Genomic DNA, 10,926 nt, shown 5'->3' on the forward strand with positions numbered 1-10,926 from the left:
GCGCACATCTGTCAAGCATGTCCGAGGCTGCGTGCATGTGTTGGTGACATCCACGGCTCGGCCCCCGACTGACGTGAAAAATTAAAGCGCTCAAATAAAAAGGTGTTCTCGGGCAGATAACAACAACGCGGTGCGTGAGTTTTTGGGTGCCAAAAAGAAGGTGTACTTTACTGAATTACCGACACAACCTCATCGCAATGGCTGACCGTAAGTATGCTGCCGTGTGGCACGTTAGATACAGTCGCTCAAATTACGATCTACGGTGCAGAAAAGATGGCTTTCATCATTCGATGCGGCGAGAGCAGAGATGGCGTCGTCCATCTTGAAAATCGAAGCAAAGCACCTCACATTCACGAAATGTGTGTGCCGTTTTTTTCTTTCTCCTACCTGCCTCGCATGGTAGAGTGCGGGCGAATGTGTTTGCATGCTTGTGAACACATGCTTGGCCGAACCATTTACCATACCAGTACCCATTCTAGTCGCACAGTTTGAAAACAACATTTAGACTTATTCTTTACCATGTTTTTCCTGCGACAGAGTACGGTGGCTACGGCAGTAATGATTTTGGGAGTGCGGCGCCGTATAGCGTTCCTCCACCAGCGATTAACCAAAGCTACAGCCAGCCTCCTCCAATGAGCAAGTTCGGCGGCGGTGGTGGCGGTGGCGGTGCCGGCAGCTACGGTCAGCAGAGTTCCGGTTCTGTCGGCGGTGGATACGGCGGTGGCCAAAGTGGTAAGTTCCGCTTTGTTTCCCTGTTGGTCGGGACAGGCTGTTTCGAGTACGTACGTGGGTGGGATATGGTGGCGCGTAGACACCGAAACAGGAATGAAACCGTTCAAGGACACCGAAGCCTTGACGTTGGTCGAATTTTAAAGCAGTGTGTAGTTAGCAGAAGAGAACGGGCGTGAGAGTGATAGAGAAAAAAGATTAAAAAAACGGCGTAGCAAGAATGCTAGAAGAAAACAAATCACACTATTTCAACAAAACATGCCGTATTTCGGATGATAATTATGTGTTCTATTTTTATCTCTTTGCTCATGCAGATTACAATGGTGGCGGAGGCCGTGGTGACGGTGGCGGGTACGGTGGTAGCAACCGCGGTGGCGGTGGTGGTGGCGGCGGCGGCTACGACAGAAGAGGTGGTAACCAAACCGGCGGCTACAGGTGAGCATCGACAGTAGAGTCTGTAGGTTGTAAACGATCTCTGTCCCATACTTTATCCCCTCGCAAACTCCATGTAAGCTCCTTTCTATTTAATGCTCAACATCTGACTCGCAATATCGACAGAATACTGTACAAAAGTAAAACCCATTTCGTCCGTTGTCCATTGCCAGCGTCCAAGAGATGTATGTATGTATGTATTGCGAGAAAATTATGGCAACAAACCGGTTGACCGATCCTGATAAGCTGTGTAATTGCTTTGTTTGAAATGAAGTGGTTCATATGTCGACGGTTCTTGATCATATTTTATACCCAGAATATTTTGATTGTCAGTACTCCTGACTAGAACAATTCCAAACTATTGATATAAATGTTAAAATAATTTGTATTTTTGTTGTTGTCTTCTATTGGCATGTGTTGCACACATGGCTGTTTAATGTAATGTACTAGGTCCTTGTTGGTTTTATTGGATATTTCAGGATAATTTTTTATCTTGCCCAGTCGTCAACATTTGTTTGGCTTTCCTTTGCATAGCAAGGCAAAAAGAGGGCAATGAGAAGCAGAGTTCTATCCTGATCATTTAGTTTACATGTAGTTTAATACGTTTGCAATACACTCCATACTTTACCACTCTGAATTTTGCCGATCGGTTTGAAACGAGCAGAAGAAACAATTGTTCCCGAACTGATTAAAACCCATTTAAAACTATGTGCAACCTATTTCTACCTCTACTTCTACCTCAACCATTACTACTTCTACTACTACCACTACTACTACTACTACTACTGGTACTACTTCTACTCTACTGTGTATGTGCGTGTCCGTGCGATCATCAACAAATTTGTAACGAAATGGTGTTTGGTTTCATGTGTTATAGCAGTGGCGGCGGCAACAAGGGTGGTTATAACAAAGGTAAACACCGAGCGACTGTTCGGTGAAAATATTATTTTTTCACTGTTCTATTATTTTATATAGTAAATACGTCTTCAAACTGCTACTAGTGACGGTAATACCTATCGAAAGAGATACGAAAGAGAGGGAGAGAAAAAAAGTCGATAGCAGGGGAAGAAAAAACATTAAGAAAGAAAGGCGCATTACGATTTCCAACAGAAGCAATTGCTATTTAATGTTACTATCTCATCTCAAGTTCTTTTATTAATTGTCTACAAAAGATCACGCGTCTTGTGGTTTTCCTTCTACTATTCAATGCTCACAAGGATTGATTACTTGTAGAGAGCAAACATTATTTGCTACTGTGTTGTATATTTATCTGATGGGAGCTCCGTTACCATCTTCATGAGATGTTCTGTCCAAGACGAATTTGAATGACGATTCTTTCTTTCTGTTTTTCAACCGCTTAAACTATACATTGCCAGTTATAAAGCAAGGAAATACTGTTGATGACGTTCAGCATTGCCTTTGTTTCGTGTAGAATCGTGTGCACTCTCAACATTTATCGAACGTACTTAAACTTTTGTTGCTATTCTTTATTTTTCTTTATCTATTCAATCAATTTTCTCATCAATTGTGCATGAAGTCGTTATTGTCGTTATAGTTTTGTAGCAATCAAGAACAAAAAACCCTTTCGTAAGCAAACAGCACCTAAACGTGTAGTGCAGATAGGAAAGAATCTCAATTGAATTTTTAAACTTTTCCATAATCGTTCGCTTCATGCATAATGTAATGCAATTCTCGGTAGCAGCTGTTTGATGAAATAATATAACGCTGGTTGAAATCATTGTTAAAGCTCCGTTCAAGTTGTCATTACTCGCTGTGAAGAGTTTATTAAAGCCGAGTACTGTGTCTGATTCATGATAGTAATTACTATTTCTGTGGTTGTGTGGCTTTCATCCAGCGTGTTGCAAAAAACTCAGTATGTATAACATCACCGTGTGAAGCTTATACCAACGTCAAAAAAGTACTACATAAATGTCATAAAATAGTGCAACCACTACTAAACAACATGTATTCCACGTAAACTGTATATGAAATGAATTGTCTCAACGGTCAAGGTTTTCGATAGGATCTGCTTTATTGAAATAGTACAAAGAAAGGTACATAAATACGATTCGGAACCAAGAGGTGTAGCTCACCATCCAGCTTTAATGGTATACCACCACGAGCTTTAAATATCATCAAAAACAAGGGTCATACAAGAATGCAAAGCGTTGAAGCAACAACAGTTTACAAAGAGGCATAACTATATTTTAATTTAACTTTAACAAAACGTACTCAATTACTGTGTTACGGCCCCTATCCAAACGATCACTAATACTTGGTTTGCGTTTTTTCTTCTCTATTTTTCTCATCACACCTCCCGATCGATCGGAACATTTTCCGTATTCGTTTCTATCTATCTGTCTCTCTTCGTCTAATGACGAAATGTGCAATGCGCGCTACCGCCGTATGCGTCGCATTGGTGTAGCCGAGGGTGAAATGATCACGCAGGAGGATACAATCTTCATTCAGGGAATGACACCGGAAACTACGGAAGAGGAAATTGCCGAACGCTTTGGATCGATCGGTGTGATTAAGGTAGGCTTTTGGAGGCGTCGAAGCGCGCCCGCGCCCGATTATAGCGTTTCTGTTGTGTTGATGTATTGATTTTAACTCTTTTTTTTCGTACCATTATAGCGTGACAAGCGCACCCAGAAGCCCAAAATTTGGATGTACAAGGACAAGGAAACGGGCAACATGAAGGGTGAGGCAACCGTCACGTACGATGACGCTAGTGCCGCCCAGTCCGCCATCGGATGGTTCGATAACAAGGAATTCAATGGCGCCATCGTCAAGGTGACGCTGGCCCAGCGCTTCAGCAACTGGCAGAACAAGGGCGGCAATCGGGGCGGCTTCAACAAGGGCGGCGGCGGCGGTGGCGGTGGTTTCGGCGGCGGAAATCGAATGGGTGGTGGCGGTGATCGCGGAGGTGGCGGCGATCGCGGTGGCTACAACCGTGGTGGCGGCGATCGAGACGACAGCCGATCGCGTCCTCCACCCGGCGGCGGTGGTGCGATGGGCGGAGGCCGGGGTGGCGGATTCGGCGGTGGCAGCGGGGGACAGGATCGCGAGGGCGACTGGAACTGTGGCGAATGTAACAACAAAAACTTTGCCTGGCGCAACGAATGCAACCGCTGCAAGGCACCGAAGGGCGATGGCGATGGTTCTGATGGCGGTAGCAGAGGCGGTTATGGTGGCAACCGGAATGGAGGAGGAGGAGCTGGTGGCGGTCGGGATCGGGGCTCGTTCGGTGGCGGACGGGGTGGCGGTGCTGGAGGGCAGGATCGGGGCTACGGAGGATCGAATCGCGGAGGACGGGACAACGGTGGCGGCTATGGTGGCGGAGCGATGAGAGGAAAGTAAGTATCAACTACCAGCAGTGTGCGCGGGAGTGTTGTGAGAAATGTTATTCTAATGTTTCGTCTCCTCTCCCCTCTCCAGTGACAGAAACAACCGGAATGATCAACGACAACGCCCATACTAAGAGGGTTGCACATTGCCAATACACCTTAAACGCGTCATAGAGACATCCACACAAACACACATTCAACACATTTTCACCCAGGGAAAGGATGTCAAACCTATTTGTCAACAATTTAGCTATATTATAGTTATGTATGCACGCATCGAGAAAGACGGATGGCGTGGGAGACTCAGCAGCGGTAGTACCATCTTGTTCTTGAATCAGGCACGAACCATTACTTTCCAATGCGCCCAGAATAAGCTGGAACTGGATCTTCTTCGACAAAAATTGTAAGCGACGAGACGAATTGTAAATGTATTATTAGTGCACGTGTTGTTCACTAAGCAAATTGCGTGAATCTGGTTGATGATCGGTATGCTCACACGTCCATAACCCTCGGCCCCTTGAGAGGAGGGTGTGTAGCAATAATAACAACAAACCATGTAACACATCTTTACGCTGGAGAGTAACTAGAGTAACGATGCCTCAAAAATTATCCACCGTCCTCCAGAGACACAGAAACAGGTCGCAAGGGAGAGATTTACCACGTAACACGAACTAAATAAAGAGTAAAGATAAACTAAATAAGGATTGTCGCGGTTGAACTGTATTCGTGCTATGAAATCATCCGATGGAAGCGATTGTCGATCACCATTGTACAGCAGAATGAAGTTGCGCGAAGTGTGTACAGTATTATTTCCACCTTGCTTTATTTATACGCCCCAATCAACTGGATCATTTTACCGATAGTTTTTTTTTACTGTTCTATATTAATACTCTATGTGTATGTACAATAATCAGGCTAAAATGTGGGCGAATAGTACGGAGGGGGGAGAGTGTGCGTGAACATAAATTACGGAAGCATCGGCGTAAACATGATTGGGAGATGCTGATGCACCTGAAAGGTAGTTTGCTCCTGTCTCTAACGGCGGGGTGATTGGCAAATCCTGCTGCAAACCCATTCATTTCACTGCGAAACTTACACGCCTGCGCGAACTGGAAACTTAACGCAAAGCATTAAACCTAGGCTGCTTTTCGTTCTAGTTGCGTTTACACATTTGTACGTATATATTATTGTTTTCCGTGTTCGGACACGTACCAGACGACTTTACAAGGATTAAGGACAGATTGTTTGCATGTGTGCACTTTCTTCTTTTCATTCTCCTACTTGGCGCAACAACCGTAACCGGTCCAGACCCTTTAGATCCAGCTCTTAATGGGGATTGGTAGTCCTCTCGGCACGAATTTTATTTGTATCGCAGCGCGCGCACAAGCTGTTAAGCGAATGTACCATGGGACCGGCCCCCTTCACCACCCTATGTTTTTGTATGTATAAGTTACCACTGGGCAATGTTTTTGTTTGAACGCTATCACTAACTTTTCGCCAACATCCCAATGTCGTTCAAAATTATGAAGCAAAGCCAACAAAAGTGTACGCATAAGTACATAGTACCATACAGTTGGGTGTACCCAGAGGACCCCCTTTTCTACCTTCGTTTCTCCATTAACTTTCGCGTGTTTACACGATCTTCCCTCATTTCGGCGCAATATGTTCAGCAAACCGGTCGCTCTACAGCTAAACTAAAAACCAATGCACACTTTCGTGGCATCTTTTTGTACCGTTAAAACAAGTCACCCTAAAGCTAAACTTATTAAACCCTTACAAAGCTAGCCAGCGAAAGGTTAAAATCAACACGGCGGAACGAATTCAATATTCTGAAACATTTCTCTCTGAATATGCTTTTCCCCAAAGGAAGGAGGAGGTTCGTCTTCCTTCAGTGCATCTAAACAGCGCCATTGCACCAAACGATGGACTAAACCACAAAGCACACATGATACGACGATCGCTGGTGTACTGCTGATGTACGGGACGATGTCCAACATCAGTTCTCTACTTGCGTTTCCCCTTTTTTATACAATTTTGGCCAATGTAGTATGTAACGTTCGGCACCGTTCATATGCAACAACAGCAGCAGATGTATATGTAGTGGTTCCATGTATACAAGTGGTTCCGGTGTAAAAATAGATTCTCGTATTGCACATTCAGTGGATTCCGTTCGTGAGAGTTTACAACATGCCGCATGAATTCAACTTCCACCACATCTCGTGAATTGTGGCGAATTATGTATTATACTCCAGTTATTAGTTATAAGACAGTGAGCAGAAGGTGAGAGAAGTGACCAATGCGGATATTAGGTACACTCATAGTAGCAGGTCCTTGGCCAGGAAACAGAGCAACAACTCCATACCGCTTGTGGTATGAACGACCGACTGTGTAGTGGTAGTGTCGCACTGTCGCCACTCACATTAGAAGGTTCCATCGGCCTTGCGATAACGTGGCATCAATTACTTGATAAAAGGATTCACCAACTGGGAGGCATCGTGATGATGGTACGGATTCCAGGTATTTGCCGTCGGTGCTGGAGCTTGCTGTTGAGGTTGTTGCTGTTGGGCCTGTTGCTGCTGCTGCTGCTGTTGTTGCTGCTGCTGCTGTTGTTGTTGCTGCTGTTGTTGTTGTTGCGTTTGCTGAGGGCCTTGCTGTTGCTGGGGAGGTGCTTGCTGCTGCTGCTGCAGTTGCGACGCGGGAGGTTTCGTGTCGACCAGCTCACCATCACCGGTGCTGTTAGGATTGATCGAGTGTATCGACGAGTAGTGGCGCTTCAGGTAGAGCTCGGAGTTGAAGTGCTTCTGGCAGATCGGGCAGCAGACGGCCGTCGGGTTGTGTATCAGCCGCATGTGCTGCCGCAGATTGGACACGTTCGAGTAGAGCCGCGAACAGACCGGACAGCAGCGTGGCGTCAGACAGTTGGCTTTGTCGTCCGTGGACCGGTTGCTGTTCCGACTGCTGCGCCCCTTGCTCTTGTCGCCATTGCCGCCGCCGTTCCCGCTGCCGCCTCCACTGCCACCACCGCCGCCACCGCCGCTGTTGTACTTCATGCTTTGCTCCGAGTTGACGGAAATGTTGTCGAGCGACTTCTCCATCCAACTGCTGTCGTCCTCCGATTTGTACTCGTGCACATTATGGCTGTGGCCGGTAGAGCCACCGGGTTGATTAGGTCCCGCTGCGCCGGAAACGGTCGCGGCGCCGGTTTGACTGAAACCAGCGACTGGAATGACAAAAGACAGGAGAGCGCATTTTAAAAAACGCCCGGCGAAAGAAGACTTGACCACGCATCCAAAGTACAAACCATTATTGATTGCCCCCAGATGGCCCATGGCAGTGCGGGCATTGGTTTTATCCGCGTACGGTTCCATGCTGCAGTACGTTGGCGATTGGTGCGTGCCCGCCTCACTGTCCAGATACTCGACCATTTCCACTTTCGGTTCTACGTCCGATACTGCGAAAGAATGAGCACTTTATCGTCTTCACCTAGCGACGGCGGATACGCTCTTACCATTTCCATCCGGACCGCCGCCGCCGCCGGCCGTCATCGAGCCGTCCGGGGCCGTCTTGACGCGCTTTATGTTCAGCACGGACGATGTCTGCAGCTCCCCAATGTCGGACCGCTTCCGGCAGAACTCGTCCAGCATTTGTTCGTTCTTTTCCTCCCGGCGCAGTACGTCCTGGTGTGTCGGGATAATCAGATCACCCTGTGGAAAGAAGGAGAAGGTGAGATTGCTGTGGCAACGCGTAAACCCCATCAAAGCAGGCAACGAGCTACTAGAATGACACTTTGGCGCGCTTCGCAGGAACCTACAACCCACACATTGCTTACATTGTTTTCTTTGCTCAGTCCACGGATTTGCAGCCCTTCGGCGGTTTTGATGAATTCCTTCAGATTCTCATTCGTGATGTGCACCTCGCCGAGGTACATGTACTGCAGGATGGCTTTCAGCACATCGTACTTGACGTCGTTCATGAAAAACACTGGATGCGGGGAGGGATTTTTCTGCAACCAGTACAAAATAACTCTCATGAAGCTACTGCATCTCAACCAGCGACGATGATGCTTCTTACCTTTAGCAGCTCCTTAAAGTAAGGGCTGCACGCGAACAGAACCAGCTTGTGCGCGGTAAGCATTCGGCCCTCGCAGGCGAACGTTATGTCCACCAGGTCGTCGTCTTCGCGCAACTTTTCGAACTGGGTGCTGACGTTCTTCTGAAAGTTGTTCCACTTCAGATAGAACAGCTCATCGTTGTTGACGAACGATTTTTCCACCAAACCTGACGACATGGTGCTGCTGCCACACTGTGTGTTGGGGGCCACGGAAGGCGCTCTTAAGTTTGTTATGATTATTGGCCGCTCCGTTCGCTTCGGCTGAGATGGGTGATAAATAAACACACTACCATGCACGGGAGGGACGGGACCAATCGCGGGCCCGCAGACGAAACGCCTTCACTTGAGCACGGTGTGCTAGGTCCGAGACCAAAACAGCTCCAAAGTAGCTTGCCAGGTTCGGTCGGACTGGTAGTCGGGCGGAGCGCTGCTGCTACCACGGAGCTGGTGATGATGCTGGTGGTGTTGTTGCTGAGATGGGAGCGTTGCCGTTTTTCCCCTTTTCGTTACACCATTATCGCGCACTGCAAGCGCATCGTCGCGAACGCTGGGCGGGTAGCACTTTTCGTCGAGGAATTTTCGCACTTTTCACACCGTCCACTGTGCATCGATTTTCAGCCCGAAGACACCGTCCAACTGGTACGCCAACGATGCCAGAAACAGCATTTCTTCGACGAATTAAACCATTAAAAGTAATTAGTCTCTTTTTTCGTATGTATTTTTGTAAAATTGACAATTAACTGTCATTAGCAGTGCGGTCGATGCCGTCCGTACATTAAGAGTGCGCTCGATGGCGTCTCGAGCTGTCGCGTAGTTCGACCCTGCGTGGCAAATTGTGTCTAGCAGTTTTCTCGCGCTGTTTGTTTTTAATTACGTTTGTAGCGAATTAAAGGCATTAAAGGGGAAATATGATAAACTAAAATCATATCGTAGATTTTAAATAATTATTTTCAACGATGAACCTTTTGATTGACTGAAAATAATGCATAACAAATCAAATTCCGCTCGATGCTCAAATCCAAAGTCGAGCAGTTTGATTTCGAGTTGACGGTGCATCCATTTTTAACTGACACTTGCCGGTTGGACGGGAAACAGTGCGCGAAGTGGATGGAAATGTCTCTCTCAAAGATACCGATTTGCCGAATTTGCCTCACGAACGATGAGCTGCAGGTGTCGCTGTTTAGCGAATACGCCCAGCGGAAGCTGCTGCTAACCAAAATACGCGTCTGTTTGCCGATAACTATCACTCACGCGGATACGCTGCCGGTAACGATATGCAGCCAGTGCATCATTCGGTTGGAGCAGTTCTACGAATACTACTGCAAATCGGAAACGTCACAACGGATTCTGACGGAAGGAACCGGTATACTCTCCCGCCCGCGTAAAACGCCACCGGAAAGTTATACGCTTAGTGTCACAGGGACCGAAAACGGAGAGGCGAGTGGCCCGGTGGTCGAACAGATGGACCCGATTCTGACTCAATCGCCGCAGGTCAAAGGACCGGTAGTACAGAAAGAGGTAAGTCATAGAAGGGTACGTGTTGCTCCGTTTGTTACTGCTGCTACAAGCCATCTCACGCTTTATCGACAGATGCAATCCAATGCGTCGGGTTCGCCGGATGCGACCTTAAGCTTTTTGCAGCAGGGAACCAGAAAACGAAAGGGCAAGAAATCATCGACGCAGAATACATTCTAGACATTATCGAACCGGTTTGTCTTTCATAGCTAAGTCTAGTAATAAATGATTGCCAATCCATAAGGTACTAATATCCAACCGTATGCGTTAGCACAAACCCACTGTATAGAGATGGGTTGGCCAGAATTTAGCGATCCTTGTTAAAGGCAACTGTGTAGTGGTGGGAGCTCGGAATCGGACCCACCCGATTCCGATTCCGTGTCCGGAATCAATCCCGGAGCCGATTCCGATGCTGGAATCGATTCAGGAGCTGATTCCGGAGTCGATTCCGGGCTCGGCTCCGGAATCGATTCCAGAATAGGAATCGGTTTCGGAATCAGAATCGTCTCCGGAATCGAAATCGACCTGGGAATCGCAATTTGCCTCGGTAACGGAATCAAGCTTGACTCCAGAAATGGTTTGAATTGAAATAAGAAGTGTGGGAAGCGAAATAAGTCCGGGAATCTCCATGTGAATAGATAACTTACAAGTAAATTTTGATATTTTGCTGCTATCAACACGTAGCATCATTGGACCCAATCGCCTATGAAGATGCCAAAATCGACTCCGTTTTGAAGCCAATTCTGATTTCGGAGTCAATTCCGATGTCGGAGCCTATTTTGATTCCGGAGCC

At 47.0% G+C, this 10,926-nt stretch overlaps 3 protein-coding genes across 8 annotated transcripts; 2 read left to right on the top strand and 1 right to left on the bottom strand.

Annotated features, from left to right (window-relative positions):
- The first annotated feature begins 59 nt into the window (after positions 1 to 59).
- LOC120948303 (RNA-binding protein cabeza) lies at positions 60 to 5,209 on the top strand. 5 transcript variants are annotated; one of them, XM_040364479.2, is made up of 7 exons: positions 60 to 207; positions 538 to 732; positions 1,044 to 1,164; positions 2,042 to 2,073; positions 3,587 to 3,696; positions 3,796 to 4,517; positions 4,600 to 5,209. In XM_040364479.2, exons 1-7 carry the CDS (start codon positions 198 to 200, stop codon positions 4,640 to 4,642), a joined length of 1,233 nt encoding a protein of 410 aa, XP_040220413.2. In that variant the 5' UTR covers positions 60 to 197; the 3' UTR covers positions 4,643 to 5,209. The 5 variants fall into 5 exon arrangements, with proteins under 5 accessions (XP_040220413.2, XP_040220412.2, XP_040220416.2 ...); XM_040364478.2 differs by having other exon boundaries at positions 61 to 207; positions 2,039 to 2,073; XM_040364480.2 differs by lacking the exon at positions 538 to 732 and having other exon boundaries at positions 62 to 207; positions 2,039 to 2,073.
- Positions 5,210 to 5,307: 98 nt separating this feature from the next.
- On the bottom strand, positions 5,308 to 9,346 carry LOC120948302 (transcription factor GAGA-like). 2 transcript variants are annotated; one of them, XM_040364477.2, is made up of 5 exons: positions 8,580 to 9,346; positions 8,338 to 8,511; positions 8,017 to 8,212; positions 7,810 to 7,947; positions 5,308 to 7,728 (listed from the first exon to the last, which is right to left on the bottom strand). In XM_040364477.2, the coding sequence occupies exons 1-5, from the start codon at positions 8,793 to 8,795 to the stop codon at positions 6,968 to 6,970; spliced, it is 1,485 nt and encodes a 494-aa protein (XP_040220411.2). In that variant the 5' UTR covers positions 8,796 to 9,346; the 3' UTR covers positions 5,308 to 6,967. The 2 variants fall into 2 exon arrangements, with proteins under 2 accessions (XP_040220411.2, XP_040220410.2); XM_040364476.2 differs by having other exon boundaries at positions 7,810 to 7,959.
- Positions 9,347 to 9,580: 234 nt separating this feature from the next.
- On the top strand, positions 9,581 to 10,376 carry LOC120950993 (uncharacterized). Its single transcript, XM_049605380.1, has 2 exons — positions 9,581 to 10,136; positions 10,209 to 10,376. The coding sequence occupies exons 1-2, from the start codon at positions 9,627 to 9,629 to the stop codon at positions 10,311 to 10,313; spliced, it is 615 nt and encodes a 204-aa protein (XP_049461337.1). The 5' UTR covers positions 9,581 to 9,626; the 3' UTR covers positions 10,314 to 10,376.
- The last annotated feature ends 550 nt before the right edge of the window (positions 10,377 to 10,926 follow it).

This window comes from Anopheles coluzzii, chromosome 2 (assembly GCF_943734685.1).
Source record: "Anopheles coluzzii chromosome 2, AcolN3, whole genome shotgun sequence".
Taxonomy (NCBI): domain Eukaryota; kingdom Metazoa; phylum Arthropoda; class Insecta; order Diptera; family Culicidae; genus Anopheles; species Anopheles coluzzii.

Excerpts from the sequence above, each read along its gene's own strand:
- LOC120948303 (XM_040364478.2), top strand. Across the intron at positions 3,697-3,795 it reads GATCGATCGGTGTGATTAAG|CGTGACAAGCGCACCCAGAA; the intron begins GTAGGCTTTTGG and ends GTACCATTATAG. Across the intron at positions 4,518-4,599 it reads GGCGGAGCGATGAGAGGAAA|TGACAGAAACAACCGGAATG; the intron begins GTAAGTATCAAC and ends TCCCCTCTCCAG.
- LOC120948302 (XM_040364476.2), bottom strand. The coding sequence starts at position 8,795 with ATGTCGTCAGGTTTGGTGGAAAAATCGTTCGTCAACAACGATGAGCTG. Across the intron at positions 8,512-8,579 it reads ACTTTAAGGAGCTGCTAAAG|AAAAATCCCTCCCCGCATCC; the intron begins GTAAGAAGCATC and ends TACTGGTTGCAG. Across the intron at positions 7,729-7,809 it reads TCTGGGGGCAATCAATAATG|TCGCTGGTTTCAGTCAAACC; the intron begins GTTTGTACTTTG and ends TTGTCATTCCAG.
- LOC120950993 (XM_049605380.1), top strand. The coding sequence starts at position 9,627 with ATGCTCAAATCCAAAGTCGAGCAGTTTGATTTCGAGTTGACGGTGCAT. Across the intron at positions 10,137-10,208 it reads GACCGGTAGTACAGAAAGAG|ATGCAATCCAATGCGTCGGG; the intron begins GTAAGTCATAGA and ends CTTTATCGACAG.